At 33.0% G+C, this 23,661-nt stretch overlaps 3 protein-coding genes across 4 annotated transcripts; 2 read left to right on the forward strand and 1 right to left on the reverse strand.

The window, feature by feature from the left end:
* The first annotated feature begins 7,973 nt into the window (after window positions 1–7,973).
* LOC101889875 (ras-related protein Rab-35) lies at window positions 7,974–14,939 on the forward strand. The gene is made up of 3 exons (XM_005183975.4): window positions 7,974–9,280; window positions 13,319–13,618; window positions 13,684–14,939. Exons 1-3 carry the CDS (start codon window positions 9,229–9,231, stop codon window positions 13,932–13,934), a joined length of 603 nt encoding a protein of 200 aa, XP_005184032.1. The 5' UTR covers window positions 7,974–9,228; the 3' UTR covers window positions 13,935–14,939.
* A 3,269-nt stretch (window positions 14,940–18,208) lies between these two features.
* Window positions 18,209–18,616, forward strand: LOC131806506 (cytochrome c-2-like). The gene has a single exon (XM_059130645.1). It carries the CDS (start codon window positions 18,278–18,280, stop codon window positions 18,602–18,604), a length of 327 nt encoding a protein of 108 aa, XP_058986628.1. The 5' UTR covers window positions 18,209–18,277; the 3' UTR covers window positions 18,605–18,616.
* Window positions 18,617–19,033: 417 nt separating this feature from the next.
* Window positions 19,034–23,481, reverse strand: LOC101889702 (zinc finger protein 879). 2 transcript variants are annotated; one of them, XM_059130624.1, is made up of 4 exons: window positions 23,203–23,481; window positions 22,747–23,129; window positions 22,444–22,689; window positions 19,034–22,107 (listed from the first exon to the last, which is right to left on the reverse strand). In XM_059130624.1, exons 2-4 carry the CDS (start codon window positions 23,074–23,076, stop codon window positions 20,716–20,718), a joined length of 1,968 nt encoding a protein of 655 aa, XP_058986607.1. In that variant the 5' UTR covers window positions 23,077–23,129; window positions 23,203–23,481; the 3' UTR covers window positions 19,034–20,715. The 2 variants fall into 2 exon arrangements, with proteins under 2 accessions (XP_058986607.1, XP_005184031.2); XM_005183974.4 differs by having other exon boundaries at window positions 22,747–23,481.
* Window positions 23,482–23,661: the final 180 nt, after the last annotated feature.

The raw sequence follows: 23,661 nt of genomic DNA on the forward strand, positions 1-23,661 counted from the left end.
TAAATGAAATCCACTAGATTTTGTAATTGTAAACGTATTTTAAGACTAATGGCTAAGCATGGCAGAAGAATACAGGTAGATGCATCAACGCTTGGGAGCATTGATATGTCAAAAAATGTAAATGTTTTTACAAATATAAGTAGATTTTTATATGTTTTCTTATACTACGTCATTCGGAAGCTATTATAATTCGCATTTTTAACAATTTTTACAAATTTAAATAATTTTTCATTCAACATTTTCAATTCCAAAATTGGTTTGACAGTTCATTGTCCCAGCAGCTGTGTCGACGCGTCCACCTATATTCTTCTACCATGGGGCTAAGCATACTAGAAGTGGCTATAAGTCGCATCGACACAGCTGCTAAGACAATGAACTGTCAAACCAGTTGTGAAATTGAAAATTTTGATTGAAAAATTATTCAAATATGGTGTCATATAATAAAAGTAATAAAATCTACTTAAAGATTTTTAAATTTCTGACATATCAATGTTCCCAAGCGGAATAAGTCTATTTACATCGAACACGTTATCGTAAAACGCGTCATTTAGATTGTCAAATCCTTTGGTTATACGTCAAATAAATAATAAATCTTCATTAAATGCATGATAGAAGAATACAGAGAGATGCATTAACGCTTGGGAACATTGATATTTCAAAAATGTTTGCATTTCAAAAATTCTTTGACAACTGAGTTGATGCGACCTTTTTTCTTTATCATGATTAAATGCATAATTAAATGTAGGTGGGTAGTTATAGTTCTTTTTACATCGCAAGTCTCGTAATTTAGATGTCGGTGTAAACAGTCTTTAAGTGACCGAGTACTCATACGGTAACATCTTTTTTTGTGTTTTGACTAAAGCTGAGAATACATAAACCGCTTTTTTGGCTAGCTTAAGAATCTGCTGGCTTCTTCGTAGAGGAATTTTAGGTTGCCTTAGTTCGATTTTGACACTACGCTCCTTTGTTCCTTTTCGAAGAAGCCAGTCAAGAAAGCGTCTTATGTATTCTCACCTTTATAGGTACAAGGCGTCGCTTTGTATTTATAATGTATCACAGCAGAGTTGACATCATCATCATTATTCAGGTTACGTTTACTCTGTAGCCCTTTACAACAATAATTTATGTATTCAGGCTATTTCAGACAATATGTTTTTACATATGTAGAGTCATCGTGCGATACGTAGACGATATTCCAGTTGTAAAATACATGAGTAAAATACATATTTAATTTCTCGATCACAGCGAGCCCTATTTTCGTCGAAAAAATAAATTTTAATCAAAAGTATTGTTTGTTTGTTGTGTGAAAATAATTTTGCGGTATAAAGTCATCCATATTATTTTTTAGAAAATACAATATCATGACAACGTAACCAAAAGAAATAGAAAAAACATATGCAAGTGTGTGATAGCGAGAATTATAAGTCATATGTAAAATGACAATTTTGACATACACACGGAAATTTTTCGTCCAGTTAATTACGAGGGATCACTCTTCTATCCCGATATGGAGTATAAAACACTGTACACATATAACAAATCCAGAGGTTTAAGGGTTTAAGTGTAAAGATGGATTAATTTTAAATAAAAGCGATGTTTTGAGTCCTCATTGGAATTGTATCATAACAAGAATGTTTAGTATGTTTACATGTACGAAATTCAGTTGTAACGTAATGGTTGAAATGTAGTGAATTTCATATGACGTTTTGGCAATTAAGTTGACAATTGACATCCACTGAATTTCGTATATGTACACATACATAATACATTACATAATAGAAAAAATCTGAATATTGTAACTAACAAGGTATAACGAGAATAAGAACCTTCAACTTTTAAACGTATGTTAAGCAAATAATGTAAAAGCATACATTATGTTACCGAAAAACAACATAAAATGGAAATAATTGTGCAGTGGTTATTGTATTATTAGTTTATTATTATTATTACTAGTATTATTATTACTAGTATTATTAATATTATTATTATTATAATTATTATTATTGTCATTATTCTTATTGTTATAAAATGCATGGTACAAACAATAATATCCTGCCCTGTAATATACCTTGTCAATTTTAACTTTTTGAAAAAGAATTTAAAGTGTAAATACTTAAAACGCTTTTTTGACTCGCTTAAGTAGGATGAGCAAATATAAATTATAGGCCGAAATTGAACTAAGTCAACCTAAGACTACTTTGTTCTTCTACGAAGATGCCAGCTGATTATTTAAGGTTAGAATGCATAAAACGCGCTTTTGACTTACTTAAGTTATCGGCTGGCTTCTTTGTAGAGGAACAAAGGAGTTTTAGGTTGACTTAGTTCGATTTTTGCCCCAGGCTCCTTTGTTCATTTCCGAAGAAGCCAGCCGATGACTTAAGCCAGTCAAAAAAAAAACTAAACGTAATGAATAAATATAATAATAATAAATTTTTGAATGAAAATTTATTAAGACTTCTTAATCATGCATATTATTACAACCTCCGATTGGCTTCGAATAGGAAAAAATATACAAATCTACTTATTTTTAAAGAAACATTTAAATTGTTTGACTTATGACCATTAAGGTGGGAATACACAAAGCGCATATTTAGCTGGCTTAAGTCATCGGCTGGATTCTACGGAAATGAACAAAGAAGCCTAGGGCCAAAATCGAACTGTGTCAACCTAAAACTTCTTTGTTTATCTACGAAGAAGCCAGCCGATGACTAAAGTCGGCCAAATATTCGCTTTATGTATTTGAACCCTTATGCATGGTATAATTAAGGGGGTAGCCTTATGCAATCAAATGTTCACAGTTTTTTCCCAAAATCTTTGACAGCATCTCATTTGACATTGTATATAAACACGTCAGTAATGATATTCTCTAACGCATTTTGAGTTACCGACAAACATATGTAAAAATATAACGCAAAATTATAAATGAAAAGTCCAAACTAACGTTGAAAACACTGTTGCTATCGGAAAGACTTAACGACTACTTCATTTTGGTCGGTAATTTGAACATTTAAACATTGATATGTCAAAATTTTTAAAATGTTTTGTCAAAAATAAGTACATTTTTATATTTTTCTTTTACGAAGCAAATCGGATTTTGTTATTATATGTATTTTTCAACAATTTTTTCAAATTTCAATAATTTTTCATTCAATATTTTCAATTCCAAAATCTGTTTGACAGTTCATTGTCCCAGCAGCAGCGTCGATGCGACTAGCTGTATTCTAATGCCATGAGTGGAAGTACTTGTTTTAAGGTACGTTTACATGAACTACTAAAGCTTGATTTTCATACAATAGTGTATTTGACGACGTTTATATACATTTTTTTATTTTCAAATATTTGTATTATTTATATTTAAATTATTAACCAACCACTGTGCAATTTTCATCATACACACATTAAATTGAATTTATATACAAACATATTTGAGATGCATTTAATGCAAAAGAAACTTATATATTTAGTAAAATATAAGCAAACATACTAATATGAAAAACTTTGTACGTACTACTTAGGGTCAGCGGATAAAATTTGATTAAGATTTAGATGGGGTTTTATACATATGATTTGTATACAAATACAAACATATTTTTTTAATAATTTAACGTAATTAAATACTTTTATGGAATATTTAATACAGTGTTCACACAAATCTTTTTTATAACAAATACTTTTAATATAAACAGTAAAAATACGTTTACATACAAAATCCATGGTAGAAGTATAAAGGTGGATACATCAGCGCTTGTAAGCATTGATATGTCAAAAATATTTAAAAAATATGCAAAAATTTTCTTTTACGAAGTTATGATATATGTTTTCCAATAAATTTAACAACATTAGATCGTTTTTCATTAAAAATATTATGTTGCAAAAACGTTTTGACAGTTCATTGTACCGATGACCAGCTGTGGTAACCACCTGTGTTGATCGGCTACATGTATACCATGAAATTTAAATTATCAGTGTTAATCCGAGTATGTAAACGTACTTTCTTGAAAAATAATTAGATTTGTATATATTCTCTTATACGACGCCAATCGGAGGTTGTTATGATATGCGTTCATAACAAATTTTACAAATTTGAAAAATTTTTCATTCAAAAATTACAATTCCAAAATTAGTTTGACAGTTCATTGTCCCATCAGCTGTGTCGATGCGACTATCTGAATTCTTCTACCATGGATTTAATCTTAAGAGAAATGCATGGTAGAAGAATACAGGAAGTCGCTTCGACACACCTGCTGGGACAATGAACTGTCCAACAAATTTTGAACTTGAAAATGTTGAATGAAAAATTATTCAAATTCGTTAAAATGTTGAAAAATGCATATCATAACAACCTCCGATTTGCGTTGTATAAGAAAATATATAAAAATCTACTTATTTTTGAAAAAACGTTTTTAAAATTTTGACATATCACTCATCCGAGGCGTTAATGCATCTACCTAGATTCGACGATGCAAATGGGAGTTTGTTATTAAACGAATTTTTCAATAATTTTTCATTCAACATTTTTAATTTCGCTCATTGTACCAGCAGCTGTTAATGCGACTACCTGTATTCTTCTACCATGACCTATGCTTAATCCATGGCAGAAGAATACAGGTAGATGCATCAACGCTTGGGAGCATTGATATGTCAATAAAATTCAAAAGTTTGTTCAAATATAAGTAGATTTTTATATGTTTTCTTATACTACGTCATTCGAAGGCTATAATAAATCGCGTTTTTCGACAATTTTTACAAATTTAAATAATTTTTCATTCAACATTTTCAATTCCAAAATTGATTTGACAGTTCATTGTCCCAGCAGCTGTGTCGACGCGTCTACCTATATTCTTCTACCATGGCTTAATCTATACGACTGTTTGTCAACATTAAAAATTGCTTTGTGTGAACACTGTCTTACTTTGATGTTACCACACTTCCTTACTTTAATATGATATTAACCGCTAATGTGGAAACCCCAATTGGAATCGGTACTACTCTGTACCAAACTTATAATGGAACATACACGCAGAACAACAACAAACAGGAAATACAAATTCAATTATAAAACAACAACAAAAAAACAACATTTTTATGCCTAAGCAAATGTAATGAAAAACTTATGTATGAAAAGCAAAACAAAAACTGTAACAACAACCAAAAGAAACACTTATATTTATACATATACTTTAAAGAAATATATACATATATATTTAAAAAAAACAATAAATATATTCTATATAGTAGTAGTTATATATAACGGTAAGAAACCATTAAAGCAAAACCAACACGGAATAAAACATTATTAGAAATTATGAGAAACAAAATCAAGCGAATACTGAACTATGAGAAAAAAAGGCCTCAACAATGTTAAAATATAGGAAATAAACTACAAAATGGATAAATAATTGATCAATTTAAACAGAAAACAGAAATTGATTGAAAATAATTGTTTGTTTTTATTAAGAAAAATATCTTTAAATTTTATTAAACGTTTATAATCGCGCTTGTAAAAGCAATTATTTTAAAATAATAAAAAACACATTGTGTATTTTGTGTTTATTAATTTTTGTTTTTCAAATGATAACAGTAAAAAAGAATTGTTGATGAAAATCTTACCTAGCAAAACCATTTAAAATTCCCAACATAATTAAGCGAAAAAATTAAGAAAAAACCATATAAAATTTTGTTGTTGAATATTTATATTTGAAATTTATTATTAATTAATTAACTAAAAGAAAACGATTAAAAATTATGTAACTGTAATTGTGAATGTGTTTAGCGAATTAATTAAACTAAAATATCCACAATAAATGTAAACAAAACCAACAATGAAATGTCAACCAGCAATAACATCTTCATCAACAATACAAAAACAACTACAAAAACCAGTGTTAAAATGCTTATTATATATTTTTTTAATTGTCCCTGCAATTGAACCAAAAACAACTGTGTATTTCTTTTTATTCTAATTTGCAAAGTCCAAAAAACAAAACATCAATTAAAAGAAAATACAAGGAAGTAATAGTGAAATGATACAATGATGTGCAGAAATCAATAAGAAAAATTGAATAAAATAAAAATCATATACATATAAAAATATTAGTAAAAAAACAAAACTTTGTTGCGTATTATTTGTTCGCATTCTGGGGATTTGGTGGTTTAACGATGCCAATAGTATAGTAGTAATAGTATAAAGGTGTGTTTACGTTAGAGCTTTTTCCGGGTTAACCTTGGTTATGAAGATTTATTTGAGGTATATACAATGGAATTGACAATTTAAACCGACTGGGTTTTCTAAACGTATTGTAAAGGTATATTTGCTAGTTGACACCATGGTAAAAAAATTCAGGTAGATGCATATGCGCTTGGGAACACTGAGATGTCAAAATTTTTAAAATATATTTTTTTTTATCAAAACTAAGTAGATTTGGAAATTTTTTCTTATACGACGCCAATAGGTTGTTATAATATGCTTTTTTAACTGTTTTAACGAAATTGAATAATTTTTCATTCAAAATTTTCAATTTCAAAATTGGTTTGACAGTTCATTGTCCCACCAGCTGTTTTTTTTTTTTGTTTGTTTGTTTTAATTTTTTTATTTAAAATTATTATTTTTTGGCAATAATAGGGTTGTAGCGCGTCTATATACAAAATCTTTATCTGGGTTAAACTTGATAATTGGCCAATCACCATGGTAGAAAAATGCTGGTAGATGTATTAAATCTTGGAGACATTGATATGTCAAAAATTTTATTTTGGTTTTTTTTCAAGTATATTTTTATATGTTTTCTTAAACGACGTCAAACGGAGGTTATTATATTATGTGTGTTTTTAAAGACATTTTTACAAGTTTGAATAATTTTATATTCGAAATTTTCAATTCCAAAATTGGTTTGACAGTTCATTGTCCCAGCAGCTGTGTCGATGCGTCTACCTGTATTCTTCTACCATGCCAATCACAATAAAGGTGTAAGTACATAAGAAGTTTGAAGTCATGGCTAGCCAGCCGATTACTTAAGGCAGCCAAATAAGCGCTTTATGTATTCCCACCTTATGTATTTATTCACTTTAGTGACCGCCTGTAAGGAAAATAGTGCATCTTCCAATGTATTATCGTGAGCAAATACAATATTAAGTTATTTTTTGATTTGTGTAAATGCAATACGAAAACAACGTATTGGCATCATGACTTGGCATATTAATGTCAAATTATAAAGGGAAACGATGGCAGAATTCGAGTGCGGCTCTGACAACCCTTTATGATATGTCACACAATGTGCCATGCGAAGAATTCAAGCTGTTTATGAACTCTCACCTTTACCACTTTCAAACGCAAAAACCTAGCGAAGAAGAGCTATGTTTTTATGGTCAATCTGGTTGAATACACCCGACTTAAGCAATTAATCCTGATAATGTAAGTTAACCCGAAACATTTTTTGATTTCTCATTGATGTTTAGGTTAGAACTTTTTTAAGGGTTAACTTGATGCTTTAAGAGGATTTATTTGAAGTATGAGTAATCGATATGACAGTTTTAATCCAAATCCAGTGGGTTAACCCATTTATAAGTAAACGTACTATAACATCGAAAACGAATTTTTTTAATGAGGCTTTTGATCATTTATTTTATAATTTTTTTTTTTTTTTTTGATTTGTTGTATCTGGCAGTTTTCCAAATTTGTTTCTATTTATTTTCAAATAACATATCGAAAATTTGTATATATTTTGAAAGAGTAAGTTCACCAAAAGCAGAAATATGTATATATCTAACATGTTGATTTATTCCCCCTCCTATTATTGTATCATGTACTGTATCATATTATTGGACAAACGAAAAATCGTACTGTACATCAAGAAAAGAAATGTACGAACTGTTATTGAAATAATTGTTGTTCCAAGTTTGAACATTGATAATTAACGCCGTTCTAGAAACAAATAATGGCAATGCAATTTTCCAACTGACGCCGATAGCTATATTTCCAGCATGGCTCGGTTCTTTGTTGCCGTAGACAAATATGACGCATTTGAAGGGGAGATTATAAAAAAATTTTAATAATTCTATGTAAAATAACTAAAATTAGTATCGTTTAGTGAAATATTGTGATTGAACAACAATATTTTGTCGGCCGTCAGATAAATAACGAAGTTTTACGGTAAACCATCAAAGAAATCTGGTACAATTTTGGATTTTGAGTGTGAAAGTGAAAAGGAAGCGAATTGCAAAAAAAAAAACGAATGAAGAGGGAGTAGTAAATTCATACAAAAAAAGCAACAACAACAGAACATCATAACCAACAAACACGAACAGCAGCCAGCCAGCCATCAAGTCAATAATATATCTGTGTGTGTGTACGTCGGTCGGTCGTATTGGACAAAGGTTTTGTGGGAAAGGGCAAGGAGTTGGAGGAATTAAAAGAATCAGCATAGGAACAGCTTCTAAGTGTTGTAATTGTTATCTCTCATTGACATGGATCAAAGTTAAAATTATTGTTTTGGAGGCAGAATTTTACATCATCAAAGTCTTGTCTTCCCCGCGTCTCTCTCATTTCATTGATGTTATCTAAAGTATTTGGCATATCAAAACTAAGACGGAACGATAAAAACTTTTTGCTCCACGCAACATATTACCGGTTGTCTAACGCCCTCAAGCCCTGACCACTGAGAGAATCACCTTCACATTTACAAAGCGAAGAGAAGAGAGGAGAGGAGTACGAGAAGCAACAACAACAAAAGATATGAACAAGTGATTTTCTTATCAATTCCAAAGTCACAAAATAAGGCCCCAAATCAAATCCCAAAATAAGTAACAAGAAAACGAAACGGAAGCATTTGAAACCCACCCGCCCTCGAACAAACTACAAGTCTACATTGTTTACTGGTTGCACATGCGGGAAAGGAATACTGTTGATAAACAAATTCAATGCATTTGTATGCTAATTCGCTTATTAACATTAACTAAAGGCATTTAACGAATATCGCGACGTAGACAAAGATACCGCATACTCATCATTCTTTAGTCTTCCCGATCCTCTTTGGATATTAATAAGCAAAATTTAACATACGATTTGATAGCAGTATTCCAGAGCAGACAGTAATTATTCCAGCCGCTGTGTTAAACGCATAACAGCAAATATTATTTAATAGCCACCCTCCCACCAGCAGCAGCAGTAATCTTACCCGTCTCTTAACACACTCACCAACCACCACCATCATCATCATAATCGTCATTACAAACATGTCTCGTGGTTTTGATCACTTATTCAAACTTTTAATTATCGGCGATAGTGGTAAGTTTTCACTGAATTCTTTGTTTATTTTCGTTTATACTTTTTTGTACATGTATATCATCTGTATGTATTGGCACTGAGATGAGATCTTTACCCAGTTGTCCTAATTTTTGCAAATATATAGCATTGTAAGCAGGGTCACTACAATCTAGGAAGGGGTGTGTTTTAGATGTCAGGTCGTTTGTAACCGTGAACCCTGATCATTATTCGTCAATCCGAACCAAAATTTATAAAAATTTTCAAATATGAATTTAAAAATATTTGCAATCTGCTTTTTAAGCTTCTCTCATAGCAGTTTAGTTTTGTAAATGCCAAATTTTTTCTGAAATATTCCTAGAATGGAAAATATTTTTAATGTATTTATTGTGTTGCAAGAAGCATGAACACTATTCGGTATGGCCAGTTTTAAACTTCTATTTTTCTTTTGTTTTAATATGCCGTTTTGTTTATTTTATTTTTTTCCCATTTTGCCTGCATTCATTTTCATAAGATCCCCGAGCTTCATATGCATGTCATCGTTCCTGTTGTTGCACATTCGTGCCCTCTATGCCGCTGCATGTAGTGCAATGGTGTGACTAATCAGCATACATGCTGCATAGTTCTGTTGCTATTTCTCTACACACTTTAGTCACATTGTTGTTGACCAAAAAAAAAGATAATCTGTTCTTATATGATTCTTTAAATTTTTGTGATTGGCCTTAATAGATTAGATGTGCAAATCATGTGCGTCCTAAGTAAAATGTGCAAAATATGAAAACTAAATTTAAACTTTCTATGAAGATGCGAAGCTTTAGGAATGATCATTTGGAAAACTTTAGTAGCTACTAAGGTAATTTTTTAGGGAACAAGTCAATCAATTATATTTATGTTCTTTTTCTAAAACAGGAATATAACATCAACTCAAAGATAGACAGGTCATAGGTTTGCACTGTGGAAAGAAAGAAATAAATTGAGATTCTGATATTGTCTACAAAGAATAATGAAACACAAACAAATACAAACCAAAACTGACAAGAATCTTGTCATGTTATATCAACGGATTATCTTGCCCACATGTGGGTAAAATATCAATACTAGAACACCACTTTCACAAACACGTCTATGAAATACCCATGTCCAAAATTGAAAATAACTATAAATTTTCCTTCTCATTATTAAATCAAGGTTCTATTTTACTCACTTACGTTATGTAGATATGTCCAGAAGGGCTTCGCGAACCAAAGCTTTTTAAAGTAGCCGGCCTCGGGCCTGAAATTTTCTCCTCTGTGGTATGTCCAACACCGGCTTCGCGAACGAAAACTTATTAAAGTAGACAGACTTCTGCCAGGGCTTGAAATCTTCTCTGATGTATGTCCAACACCGACTCCGCTAACAAAAGTTCACTTAAATTTAATATTTTTTAAATAACCTACAAAATATAAGGAAGTTACTTTTTAATATTTGGAACCCTATATTTCGGGAAGTGTGGACCCACCTCCCGAAAATGTTTTGTTGTTGTAAGCTTTCATTTCGATTACTGGAAAGGAAATGGGAAGAAAAAAGGGGGTACTTTTGGAACTTTAGAACCCTATATCTCGGAAAGTATTGATTTTCCCAAAAAAAAGTTCTGTCGCTGTGATTAGGATAACAAGACCTAAGGGTGCAAGTACATACAAAGCTTGAAGACATGGCTAGGCACATTAATGTCAAATTATAATAGAAAACGATGACAGGATTTTAGTGCGGCTCTGTAATCCCTTTATGAAATGTCACAAAATATGCCAAGCCATGACTTCAAGCTTCTTATTCTACTTGCACCTTAAAAGTTTCAGAATTTTCCTCCAGCTGGATCTAAACTCTTTTTAGTACTAAATACACACGATTTGTTGAGTTGGACAAAATTTTTAATCAAAACTTCATACATCGTACTTAGTTTTCAGACTCAAGGTTTTATATATTATTCAAGTTTCTTTATTTCGAATAGAATAATAGGAAAATGTTTACCTTTCACAACAAAATTTGAAGTTTATCGATGAGAAACCATTATACGTCTCCATATGTAAACACTAAAAACAAGCAGTGACCTTCAAATCAAATTCAATTCAATTTAGTACTTTTCGTACAATTATAGTACACATTTCCGAAACCACCCTAATGTAAAATTTCAGATTTTGAGCACTATGTATTCACCCAATACCAAATATAGTACTTTTCGTGCATTTAAGTACAAATTGTGTTATTGAAGCCGGGCTGAAGTAGCTATCATAGTTTTTGTGCAATTCAGCAAATTCCATGCAGTTTCCCTTCTGCAAACATCTCTCTGGTTATTCGTCTTCGTCGGGATATTGTGTCATTTTCCTCTTAAATTAATTTAGGAGAATTATTTTATTTCTATTTCTGCTGAAAATACTTTGATTTAACAAAAAAAAAAAGTAGAAATCATTAAAAATATAAAAACTATTTGCTAATTAAACCCTTGTGTACCAACACAAAATGTAAGTGGTTTGTGCCTTTGCTACCTCTTACCTCTATATTACCAAACTACCACCAATAGGAATCCCAATACAAACACATTTCAGCTTCATCCGTTCACTCTAAACAATGTTGTTTCAAATTTAGTACCATTTAGTGCAGTTCGCACACTTAAAGTTTGTGTCGTTCTAGTTCGATAATCGGAATTTACGAACTATATATGTGCGACACATATTTTTATTCTTGTAGAATATGCCATCAATTTGAGATTTTTTTGTTAGAAAAGAAGTGTTTGCTCCCCAACATTAATCGTCGGTTGAGAGAGAATGTACTGCACCTCTCGAAATAATGGCCGTTGTAGCTTTATATTGACATATATTGAGATAAAAAACTGCAACAAAGTCAAACGCCATAATTTTCACTTGTTTTTAAACTTTATTGAATGAAAGCAAAAAAATGTGGGAAATAGCATCAAATGTTAGAATAAGTTTAGATTCGAATTGGTACGATGTATGGCCTTCACACGGCCAATGAAACCGTCACACGCTGCCCGAATGTTGCTCTGCGGTATTTTGGTCCATTCCCGGCAAATGGTCCATTGATCGACACTTTAATATTTTTTAGTGCCAATATTGCTTTCCAAAATACTCCAGACATAATAGTCTAACGGATTGGTAGCCGGAGATTTTTGTGGCCATTGTACGCTGGAAATGAAGCGAGGAACCTCATTTTGTAACAATTCTTGAGTGGCACGTGCTGAGTCCTGTTGCAATGTCCAAGGTCTGCGGCCAAAATGTTCGCGTGCCCAAGGCTTAAATACACCCTCTAGAATATTGTCGCGATAATATTCCGCATTTATTCTGAAGCCACGGTCGATTAATACGAGCGGAGAGCGACAATCGGTTGTTATGGCGGCCCACACCATCACTATTGCCGGCCCTTGAGTTCTGGTGGCCAACCGAAGGTGCACATTTTCTGCTGACCTCTATTGCCGAATGGAATATTGCGATATGTTCAGCTCAGGAGCCATTTTTCCGCCACTGCGACGCGTGTTTCGATCAAGTCGCTTCTTTACTTTTCGAACAATTTCTGCTGATGTTGCTGTTTTCTTCCGCCCAGTTCCTTGACGTCGGGATACGCTACCAGTATGACGGTAACGAGCGATGGTACGAGACACAGAAGATTTATTCACATATAAATGCTGGAGTGCTCTAACGATAGCCACTTGTGGTTTTCCAACCATCACGAATAACTTTTTTTTCTGAAAAATTCTCACAGACAGTAGTCTGAATTTGGTTGCAGTTTTTTCATCTCACCCTGTATATGTGAAATTCATTACGAATAAGACTATAAAGGGTTAAGTTTCTAAGTTCAGTTGTGATGCTTTAACGGACAAGATAAGGCAGTCAGTTGGTTGGACACAAACATTTTTTTATAGATAACAGCTTTTGAAAAGAATAATAACTCAAATTTTTAAAAACTTTCAATAACAATCAAACTGAACAATAACAACAATTTAATAGTTTAAAAAAATTGCCCACGTAAAGTTTAAACAAATTGTATCTTTTTATTATTTTTCTCCCACAGGTGTTGGTAAATCTTCACTACTGATCCGATTTTCCGATGACACATTTTCGGGAAGCTATATAACAACAATCGGTGTGGACTTTAAGATACGCACAGTGGTGATCGATGGCAAACGTGTTAAATTGCAAATTTGGGACACAGCCGGCCAAGAGAGATTTCGAACAATTACAAGCACCTACTATCGTGGAACGCATGGCGTTATTGTTGTATACGATGTAACAAATGGTGAATCATTTGCGAATGTACGCCGATGGTTGGATGAAATTCAAAATAATTGTGATGTTGTAAACAAAGTATTAGGTATGTTAAAAGCGTTTCCAATTGAGATAATTGAATGCTTATTATTTTTGTGATTTTTTTCCTAGTTGGCAATAAAAACGACGATCCCGAACGAAAAGTTGTCATTACCGAAGATGCGCAACGTTTTGCACAACAAATGGATATTGAACTATTCGAAACATCCGCCAAAGAAAATATCAAAGTTGAGGAAATGTTCCTTTCAATAACGAGACAAGTCCTTCAGCACAAGTTGCGCACCGCACAAAATGAACAGCAAAAAGATACCATCAATTTAAAGAAATCCAATAAACCCAAAAAGACTAGATGTTGTAGTTGAAAACGGAAGACAATTGTATTTTCACGTAGACCACCACAACCACCACTACCGCCGTTGCCGTTGTCGCTTTCATTCTATTTTCCATCATTAACATGTTCATCTTTCCAAGAGATGCAGCAAAAACAATGCGAACAAACATAATTGGGAATAAATTAAACTAAGAAAGAATGTAAAAAGGATTATTTTGTATAAAAAATATGATAACTTTTATAAGACAGAAAAACACACAAAACAAAACGAAATCGTAATAATAACGTAACGTAGGAACACCTCAAAACTCCCAACTGGTGCATGTAATAATCGAATATACATATGTATTTAGAGTTTAGAACAGAGCCCGTTTTTTAAATTGATATTAAAATGCGCATTCAATGTCGTGAAAAATAAAAGGGTTTCTTTGCAGTCATAGCTGGAACTGGATTGGATTGAAAGACATATTTGTTTTTCATTTAAATTTGGCCATTGGTCAAAATGTATGTTAGATTTGTTTCATTTTCTTTTTTCCACAGTTATTTTGTTTATAACTCTTCTGTTGAAATGTGTTTTTTTTTTTTCATTTCCTTCACCACGTTCTGTCTGTCTTCAGCATTTTTAAATGGCGTTCAATTGATTGAAACTCCTTTGAATTGCATTTCCAAGTGCTGAAATGTTAGCCTATACCACTTCTCTTATTATTTTCCCCGCCCTTGGTTTCATCTACCCAATGTAATAATGTAAGTGAAACATCGTCTTACCAACAATTATGTCTCTGTCATAATATAAAACGGAAGAACAACCAACAAAAACACTCCCACACTATTATTTTTAATATATATATTATTTAGATTGAATCATAAATTAGCAATTATATTAAATGGCTAAACTATATAAATTTTATTTCAAACTCTATTCAACTCTATATTATATAAAAGCCTATTTATATGATCTGATCGATTTATAAACAAATGATAAATGCCCCACATATAATTATAAAAAGGAAAATAAAGTATAAAAATTTTAAACTATTTTATTACATTTTATTTCACTCTAAAATCTCAGTTTGTATGTTACACAATTGTCTGACACTATCTCAAAACATCGTATCATTCTTTGGAAAACCCTTAGCAATTTCCATGAATCCTTGAACAAATGGGGCATGGTGTGCCGGCCAGTAGCTTTTCTTATATCTTAAAGAATCGTATCATTCTTTGAAAAACCTTAACAATTTCCATTTATCCTTGAACAAATGGTGCTTGCTGTACCGGCCGGTTCCTTCTGCTTGATAAATGTTCTACACATTATCATTAATCTGTGGTCAATACGAATTGAGGTGGTGAGAATGTAGTAGATTTGTTTATGCAGTGGAAATTCTTCAAATGCAATGGGCAAAGACCTAAAATGGTAAAGACTAGACAAAATGCATTTTGAGCAAATGGTTTGTGTCTATACTATCTAGACAACAGCTCATGACAGGACCATGTTAATATAAAAAACCCATTTATAGAAAAATAAGACAAACAAAAATTTGAAAAATCCAAAAATTGGGTTTCAAAATTTTACTCCATAGACTTTCCCAGTTAATTGCATATTGCCTAAGCGGTTTTAATCGCTTAACATTGCTAACTATGTTGTTACGATATCATAACAACAGAGGTATTTTCACAGGGTTGCCATATCTTGACTCTATCTTGTCCCATCTTTACACTTCTATGTCTTTGCAATGGGTTGACCTCGGGAACGGCATTCATAACGTATAAATTTATGTCTTCTTTCCATCCGTAAATTATGTTTATTAGGTTTTAACTAACTTAGTTAGGAAATCGTTTGAGGAAATTCGCGCTATAAAAGTATTAAAACATGCCAATTGGAAATGATCTTAAGATAGGAAATATGGCAACCCTGTGAAAAATACCTCTGTTGTTATGATATCGTAACAACATAGTTACCAATGTTAAGCAATTTAAACGCTAAGGCAGTATGCAATTGTTTGGGAAGATATATGGAATAGAATTTTGAAACTAATATTTTGGCTTATCCAAACTTTTATTTGTCATTCTTTCCTATAATTGTGTTTTTTATATTAACATGCCTTTGTCATGAACTGTTATTCAAGGTAGTATAGCCACAAACCATTTGCTCTGAATGCATTTTATCTAGTCTTTGATTAATAGATCGACTCGATAGAGATACAGGGTGAGATGAAAAAAACTGCAACCGACTTCAGACTGCTGTCATTTCACTCGTCCGACAGCTGTTAAAATTATTCCAGTGACAGCTAATTGTATTGTTTACAAGCGTACAAAAGCATTTTTGAGAATTTTCCAGAAAAAAGTTATTCGCGATGAAATTCAAGCGTGATAGTGCAATTTATTTATATTTGGCTGGAAAACCACAAGCAGCTATGTTAGAGCACTCCAGCATTTAAATGTGAATAAATCTTTTTTGTCTCGACGTCAAGAAAGTGGACGGAAGAAAGCATCAACATAAGCAGAAATGGTTCGAAAAGTAATGAAGCGACTTGATCAAAACCCGCGTCGCAGTGGCCGAAAAATGGCTTGTGAGCTGAACATATCGTAATATTTCATTCGGCAAATATTGAAAAATGTGCCGTGATAAAGCCATTGAAATTCGAAAAAGTGCAATAACTTCCAACGCAACAGAAAGAAAATAGACTCTAAAGAGCTAAAGAGTTGCTTCGCTTGGCCAAAAGTGGTGAACTGCCGAATTTGGTTTTCTCCGATGAGAAAACATTCGTTGTCCAGCAGTTTGTAAACAAAACAAAATGATCGTGTTTAGTTGCCAAAGAGGTCAGCTGAAAATGTGCACCTTCGGTTGGCCACCAGAACTCAAGCGCCGGTCATGGAGATGTTGTGGGCCGCCCTAACAGCCGATGGTCGCTCTCCACTCATATTATCGTATCTACCGCGGCATCAGAATAAAAGCCGAATATTATCGCGAAAATATTCTGGAAGGTGTATTAAAGCCTTGGTTACGCAAACATTTTGTCCCCAGACCTTGGACATTCCAACAGCACTCAGCACCATCGCATTCAGCACGCGCCACCCAAGAATGGTTACAAAATGAGGTTCCTCGCTTCATTTCCAGCGCACAATGGCCGGATACCAATCCGTGGGACTATTGTGACTGGAGTATTTTGGAAAGCAAGGTTGGCACTAAAAAACTACCAAAGTGTCGATCACTTCAAGTAAGCGCTTCGCCGGGAATGGGCCTAAATACCGCAGAGCAATATTCGGGCAGCGTGTGACGGTTTCATTGGCCGTTTGAAGGCCATAATTCGTGCCAAAGGTGACCAATTCGAACAAATCTAAACTTATTCTAAAATTTGATGCTATTTCCGACATATTTTGCTTTCATTCAATAAAATTTAAAAAAATGTAAAAATTATAAAGTTTGACTTTGGTGCATTTTTTACCTCACCCTGTACTTGCTTCTACTGAATTCGGTCGGATGTGCCAGAATTCAGGACTTTTGGACAGATATTGGCAGATTGGCAATTAAACCGAAGTCGGTTGAAGATATACATATATGGGAGCTATATCCAAATCTGATACGATCTTGATACAATTTGGCAGAGGTATTTCCGAACTCTATAAGCTATCTCGGGCCAAATATCATTGTTGTCGAATTCACATTGCGAATGTGAGGGACTTAAACACCAAATCGGATGAAACCATATATAATGGGAGCTATAGCTATATCTTTACCGATTTTCTTCAAATTTGATGTACTTGCTTCTAGACTGAATTCGGTCGGATGTTCCAAAATTCAAGCTGTTTGCATTGATAATGGCCATTTGGTGCACAATTAATCCGAAATCGGTTGCAGATATATATGGGAGCTATATCCAAATATGAATCGATCTCGATAAAATGTTGCAGAGGTATTTCTGGTCTGTATCTGATATCCAAATAACATTTTAGTCGAATGTATATTTAAGTTCCTCCAACACCAAATCGGATGAAACATATGTATGGGAGCTATAGCTGTATCTGATCCGATTTTCATCAAAATTAATGTATGTAGTCGGTCGGAAATACAAAAATTCAGGTCATTTGGATTGATATTGGCTATTTGAAGAATAATTAACCCTAAATTGGTTAAAGATATATATGGGAGCTATATCCAATTCTGATCCGATCTTGATACACTTATTTCAGAGCTGTATCTGATATCTGGTACGAAAGATCATTGTTGTGGAATGCATATTACGCTTGTGAGGGACTTTAAATCCCAAATCGGATAATACATATATATGGGAGCTGTAGCTATATCTGAACTGATTTACACCAAATTTGAAGTGTTCAAGAGTCCGCGCTGTGCAAATCGAAATCAAATTGAAAAACATGGGTGTTCCAGCTGGTGATGTTGAAAAGGGCAAGAAACTCTTCGTCCAACGTTGTGCTCAATGCCACACTGTCGAAGCTGGCGGTAAACACAAAGTAGGCCCTAATTTGCATGGTTTGTTCGGCCGCAAGACTGGTCAAGCCGCTGGATTCGCCTACACAGATGCCAACAAATCCAAGGGCATCGCCTGGAATGAAGATACCTTGTTCAAATACTTGGAAAACCCCAAGAAATACATCCCAGGCACAAAGATGATATTTGCTGGTTTGAAGAAGCCTGGAGATTGCGCTGACCTCATTGCCTACCTGAAATCCGCTACCGCTTAATTTCCATCCCGTTTCATCGCCACAAATTATAATTTATGTAACACAACCTAAATCAATTCTTTATGTTAATACCTAAATTTTAAATAAACATTACTTTAGTTAATGTAAAAAAAAGAAGGATGAATTCAGTCGTAATTCCCAAAATTCAGTCCATTTGGGCTGATATTAGCCATTTGGTGCACAATAAACCTGATATCGGATAAAGGTATATATGGGAGCTATAGCTATATCTGAACCGATTTTCTTCAAACTTGATGTACTTGAGATGCACCAAAATTCAGGTCATTTGGAGAGATATTGGAACTATGGATCTATCTCGCTTCCTTCTCCCTGTTACAAACAAATGCACAAAGACATAATACCCTTACCACTTACCGTGTGGTGTAGGGTATAAAAACGAATTCCAAAAGATATTAAAATGCCAGTTAATGATCTTATTAAAGGATTGTTTTTATTATTTATATTTTAAGACAATAAACTGTTTGTTGTTATTCAATACCATATGTAAGACACTGCTATTTATTACTTAACAAATTGTTATTTCTAATTCATCTTGTTGTATGAGGGCCAACAACCACGATATGATTTTGAATTTCCCAAAGAAGATGCTTGTTTCAAATGAAATTTAAAGAAAAGCTTTTTAATTATTTTTGTTGGTCTGTTTCAGAATTTTAAGAGTACAAAATTTTTACTACGATAACCTATTTTACTTTTACGATATCGAAAAAATATAACATTCTTGCAGGTTCTGGAACAGCCCTATTTTAAATTTTCAAGAATTTTAATTTTGCTTTGTAGTGATGCAAAAGCAGAAATATCCAAAAGAAAACTTGCCACATACATGGTTGCTGGTACATGTTAAATTTCCATGGTAGTTTTGCTATTTTATCTTAAAGGTTACTTATTGCAAAGCATTGGTGATCTATGCTGTTAATTTTTTTTTTTTGTGTTGTTTCTAAACTTATTTATTTATTTGTTTGTTTTTTTTTTTTTTGCAGATAATCTCGGTTAATTCTTGTTTGCTGTTGTGTCAAATACTTTGTTGTTTAACCTTGCATAAGAATGGACTAAAACTATAAAAAAATATTATTGTTTCGTTTAAGTTATTAGTTAAGTAGATTGGTGTATGTGTCTATATATTTGCATTAAAAATATTACGTTTAATTCTAGTTTTTGTTTGATGTTCGGTGATGTGTGGAATGTTTGGATTTTATGCTTAGTTCGAAAAGGAGATACATGATTAGTTTTATAAAATCTGATTTTTAAATGGGAAAATAAAATACTTAAACATTTATCGCTACATACAAATAATAATCTCTAGATATATAGTGGTGGATGCTGATAAATTAAAAAATAATGCATTATTTTGTAATTATATACAATATATATTTTAATTTTAAATTATATTCATTATAACTTATTAAGCTGCTGCATTATATATAGGTAAAAGCAATGAAATCATACATCATTTTTCTTTAATACTGAGTTAGGAGGAAAAGTAATAAAATAAATATATCAGAAAAAAGTGATTAATTAAATATTAAACTATTGACAAATTGAAGCCATTTTCGTACAAAAAAATAACTTTTTCGATTTTTGCAGGGACTTGTTGTTGGAATTTTTGTCGCACATACCACTGAAATCAATAATAAAGCAATGGAAACTATGAAAAGGAATAATGGAAAATATTTACTAAGGCGCTGACAAATAGCATTTCTTTTTGTAAGCCGGGGTTTTGTGGAAATATAGGCGACAAAATAGTTTGAATTTCATAGAAGTATATAATAGTTTTATGTTAAACAAAAATTCTTGAAAATGAGTCGAAAAATAGTTCGCGAGCTAAACAATTATTTTGTTTATACGATTAAAATAAAAGTTAAATTATTTAAAGTTACAATATTTTGAGATTTTAAAAATAGAAAAGACAAGAGGGAATACAAAACATATTAAAATAACGTACTGCTTTTTAAATGTTTGTCCAACTGTGTTAAACCGCAAATCTTGTTAATTGTATCAATATCATAATTTATCTGTATATATATGTTTCACCTTTGTCGCGCAAAGTTCAACTTGCATTACTTTTCGAAATAAATAAAATTGCTTTAAGTACATTACTCCGGACGATTGTGCCGCCTCCTGTGTAAATATAAACCAGCCGCTTGGGCAAATGCAGAGCCACATACTTTGCAAACATATTTCTTGACGGCATCGTGTATTTGTTTGTGATTTTGTAGATTTTTCATAGATCTAAAAGATTTGCCGCATACATCGCAGGGGTATACCTCATCGCTGTAATGTAATTTGGCATGTTCGTTCAATTTAGAACGTGTCGTAAATTCTCTTGTACACATCGGATAAGTGCATTTATGTTTTTTTGGTGATTTAATTGAATCTTCAGATGTCGAGTGATAAGGCGAATTATCACCGGTTATAACCTCATCATTGCTGTCTGCTGGCGTAATGAGATTCAAATCCGGTAGAAGCAATTCATCATTGTGCCTTCGCATGTGTTCGTCGTAGTTACTTTTTTCCCGGAAACTAGCTGTACACAGGTCACAGTGATATTTTACCTCCTTGAGTTGTGGATGCTGTTGTTTGTGTCGATTCAATTGTTCCAGATCAGTGAAACATAACTGACAAATAGGACAGTAGTAATTTGAAACACCATTAAAACCACCACTCTGATTGGCCGCGCCAGACGAATTCATATTTTGAGATTCAGCTTTGTGCTGATGTGATAGTAGATGAGTGTCTAATTCTCGCGGTGAATTGAGAATCAAAGGACAATGATCGCACTTGAACGGCGCAATGTCACCGTCCATGAAAGACATAGTTTCGTAATAGGTATAATTTGGTGTAAACGATCTCCCAGCCATGTCACACATAATTCTTTCTTGTTTCTGTTTTGAATAATCGAATCTCAATTGTGATATACGTTTTGATATCTGTATTGAGGTCACTTCAATGAATGGTGCCAGATCTTTTACCATTCTTTGCAATGCTTCGCCCCGCTTCTCTTTGCTGCGATAATCAATGTGATACTTGTCATAGAAACAGGGATAATTTTTTAAAAGTTCTATCAATTTGTTTGTTGATATGTCATTCCATAGAGCCGAAAATCGTCTACGGTAGATGGTTTCCTTTATAATGGCATCGGACATCTTTTGATTGCCACCATACATTCGATTAAGAAAGAATAATTCTTTAAAATACCACAAAGTACTGACATTAGTTCTCTCCAAAGCCATACGATTACATTCACGCTTGTATACAGTGCGCAAATTATCCCATTTTCGCGTTACAGCATCTTTAGCCAGTACCAAATTAAAACGTCTCTTGAATTCTGCATTGATCCACTCAAGAAATTGTCCGCGCTTAACACGATCTCGAAACTGTGGATGATGATGATCCCAGAGAAAGTTATTTCTGCGATAGGCCTCGATTAGAAATTGTATCATTCTGCGATCTTTTATGTGGTTGGTAACGCCTGGACCAGCAGAGCTCTGGGGCATGAAAATAAAGAGAATGTAATATTTAATGACTTTACAAAATATTAAAAATTGTCATTTTCAACTTAAAATATGATTATCCACCTAATTCAATATGTTTACTATTCCTCCCTTCACCATTCTATTTCAATATAAAAATATAAGAAAAAGAATAGAAGGACGTCTTAGAAACTGACAAATTAAAAATTATGCTCCATTATCAATTGCCTCTGTTAACAAAGGAAAATGTAGGCCTTTGACTACCGTATAAATGGCAGTCATCTTTTAAAATACGGCTATTAATACTTAGAATACGATTACATACGCATACTGACGCCAAATCAAACTTACATCTAACAAGGATTCTTCTACCATATCATCATAGTTTACATCGTCACCACCCTCTTCTCCATCTTCATAATCCTCATTGTAACCGGGAAAAGAATCACTCATATAACTAGTATCAGCCATATAACTTGAATCCCCTCCTCCCATACTAAGATCGGGATCAATTTGCTCCTTTTTAACGCCACCATAGTAGCCATCAGCATAGTCATCATCATTATTAAACAATGGCTCATTGTCAATTCGTGCCTCCTGTAAAAACAACGCATTAGTTGGGCTAATGAATATTAATCTTTACACTAAACGTACATCATCGTCATTATCTCCCAAGTCATACTTTTCTTCCTTTATCATAACCACCGGAGGTTCAAGAATTGGCGGATGGTCATCCGTCAAGTCTTCATTCTCATCTTCATCATGGCGACGTTTTCGTGGTCTACCTTCACTGTTGCATGATGTGTCGTGTTTTGTCTGAATATGTTCTATAAAGGCATCAAAGTAAAGAAACCTCTCTTGACACGATGTACACTCTAGGGCAAAGTATTGTTGATCTTCCGTGGATGTAATTATTCCGCATTGTTTTGTGCATCGGCGTAATATTTCCTCATCATTTGTGGGTGGATATGCGAGTACACTCATAATTTGTTGTACACTTTATAGTTGGGAAAAAATTTCACAAGAGGAAAATCTCGCTATATATAAAGATAATAGAGATTTTCCTGTGTATATATATACGATTTGGTTTATGTGTTTTTCTCTAATTACAGTATATTTTATTTGTATTTCTTCCTTGATTCCTTTCGATTAGGGATACGCAAACCGACTTTTAGTGGCAAACATTGTCGTCGAAGCTGACACATTATAGTTGACGGCGTTGGCGACTCTTTGGCTTGGTCCCATGTTGTTACTGTTGCCGGCGCCACAGTTTCAGTAAACAAATATATCACATTGAAAGGGTAGCTGTTAACTTATGCATATTTTCAATATTACGGGCCGGAAGGCATAAGAAAATATATATTTTATTTTTCTGTGTCATATTTCAGGATATCGTGTGAGTCTTATATCACATATGTAAACATGTTATAAATGAATGAAGATAATTTGGTCTGATGCAGAACTGCAAAAATGTAAGATTTTATTACGGAAACCGATTAGCCTTTAATGATATCGAATGCAAAATTAGAAGATTCTTGCAGGTTCTAGAACAGAGCATTTGTATACGAT

Source organism: Musca domestica, unplaced genomic scaffold, assembly GCF_030504385.1.
Source record: "Musca domestica strain aabys unplaced genomic scaffold, Musca_domestica.polishedcontigs.V.1.1 78, whole genome shotgun sequence".
NCBI classification, from domain to species: domain Eukaryota; kingdom Metazoa; phylum Arthropoda; class Insecta; order Diptera; family Muscidae; genus Musca; species Musca domestica.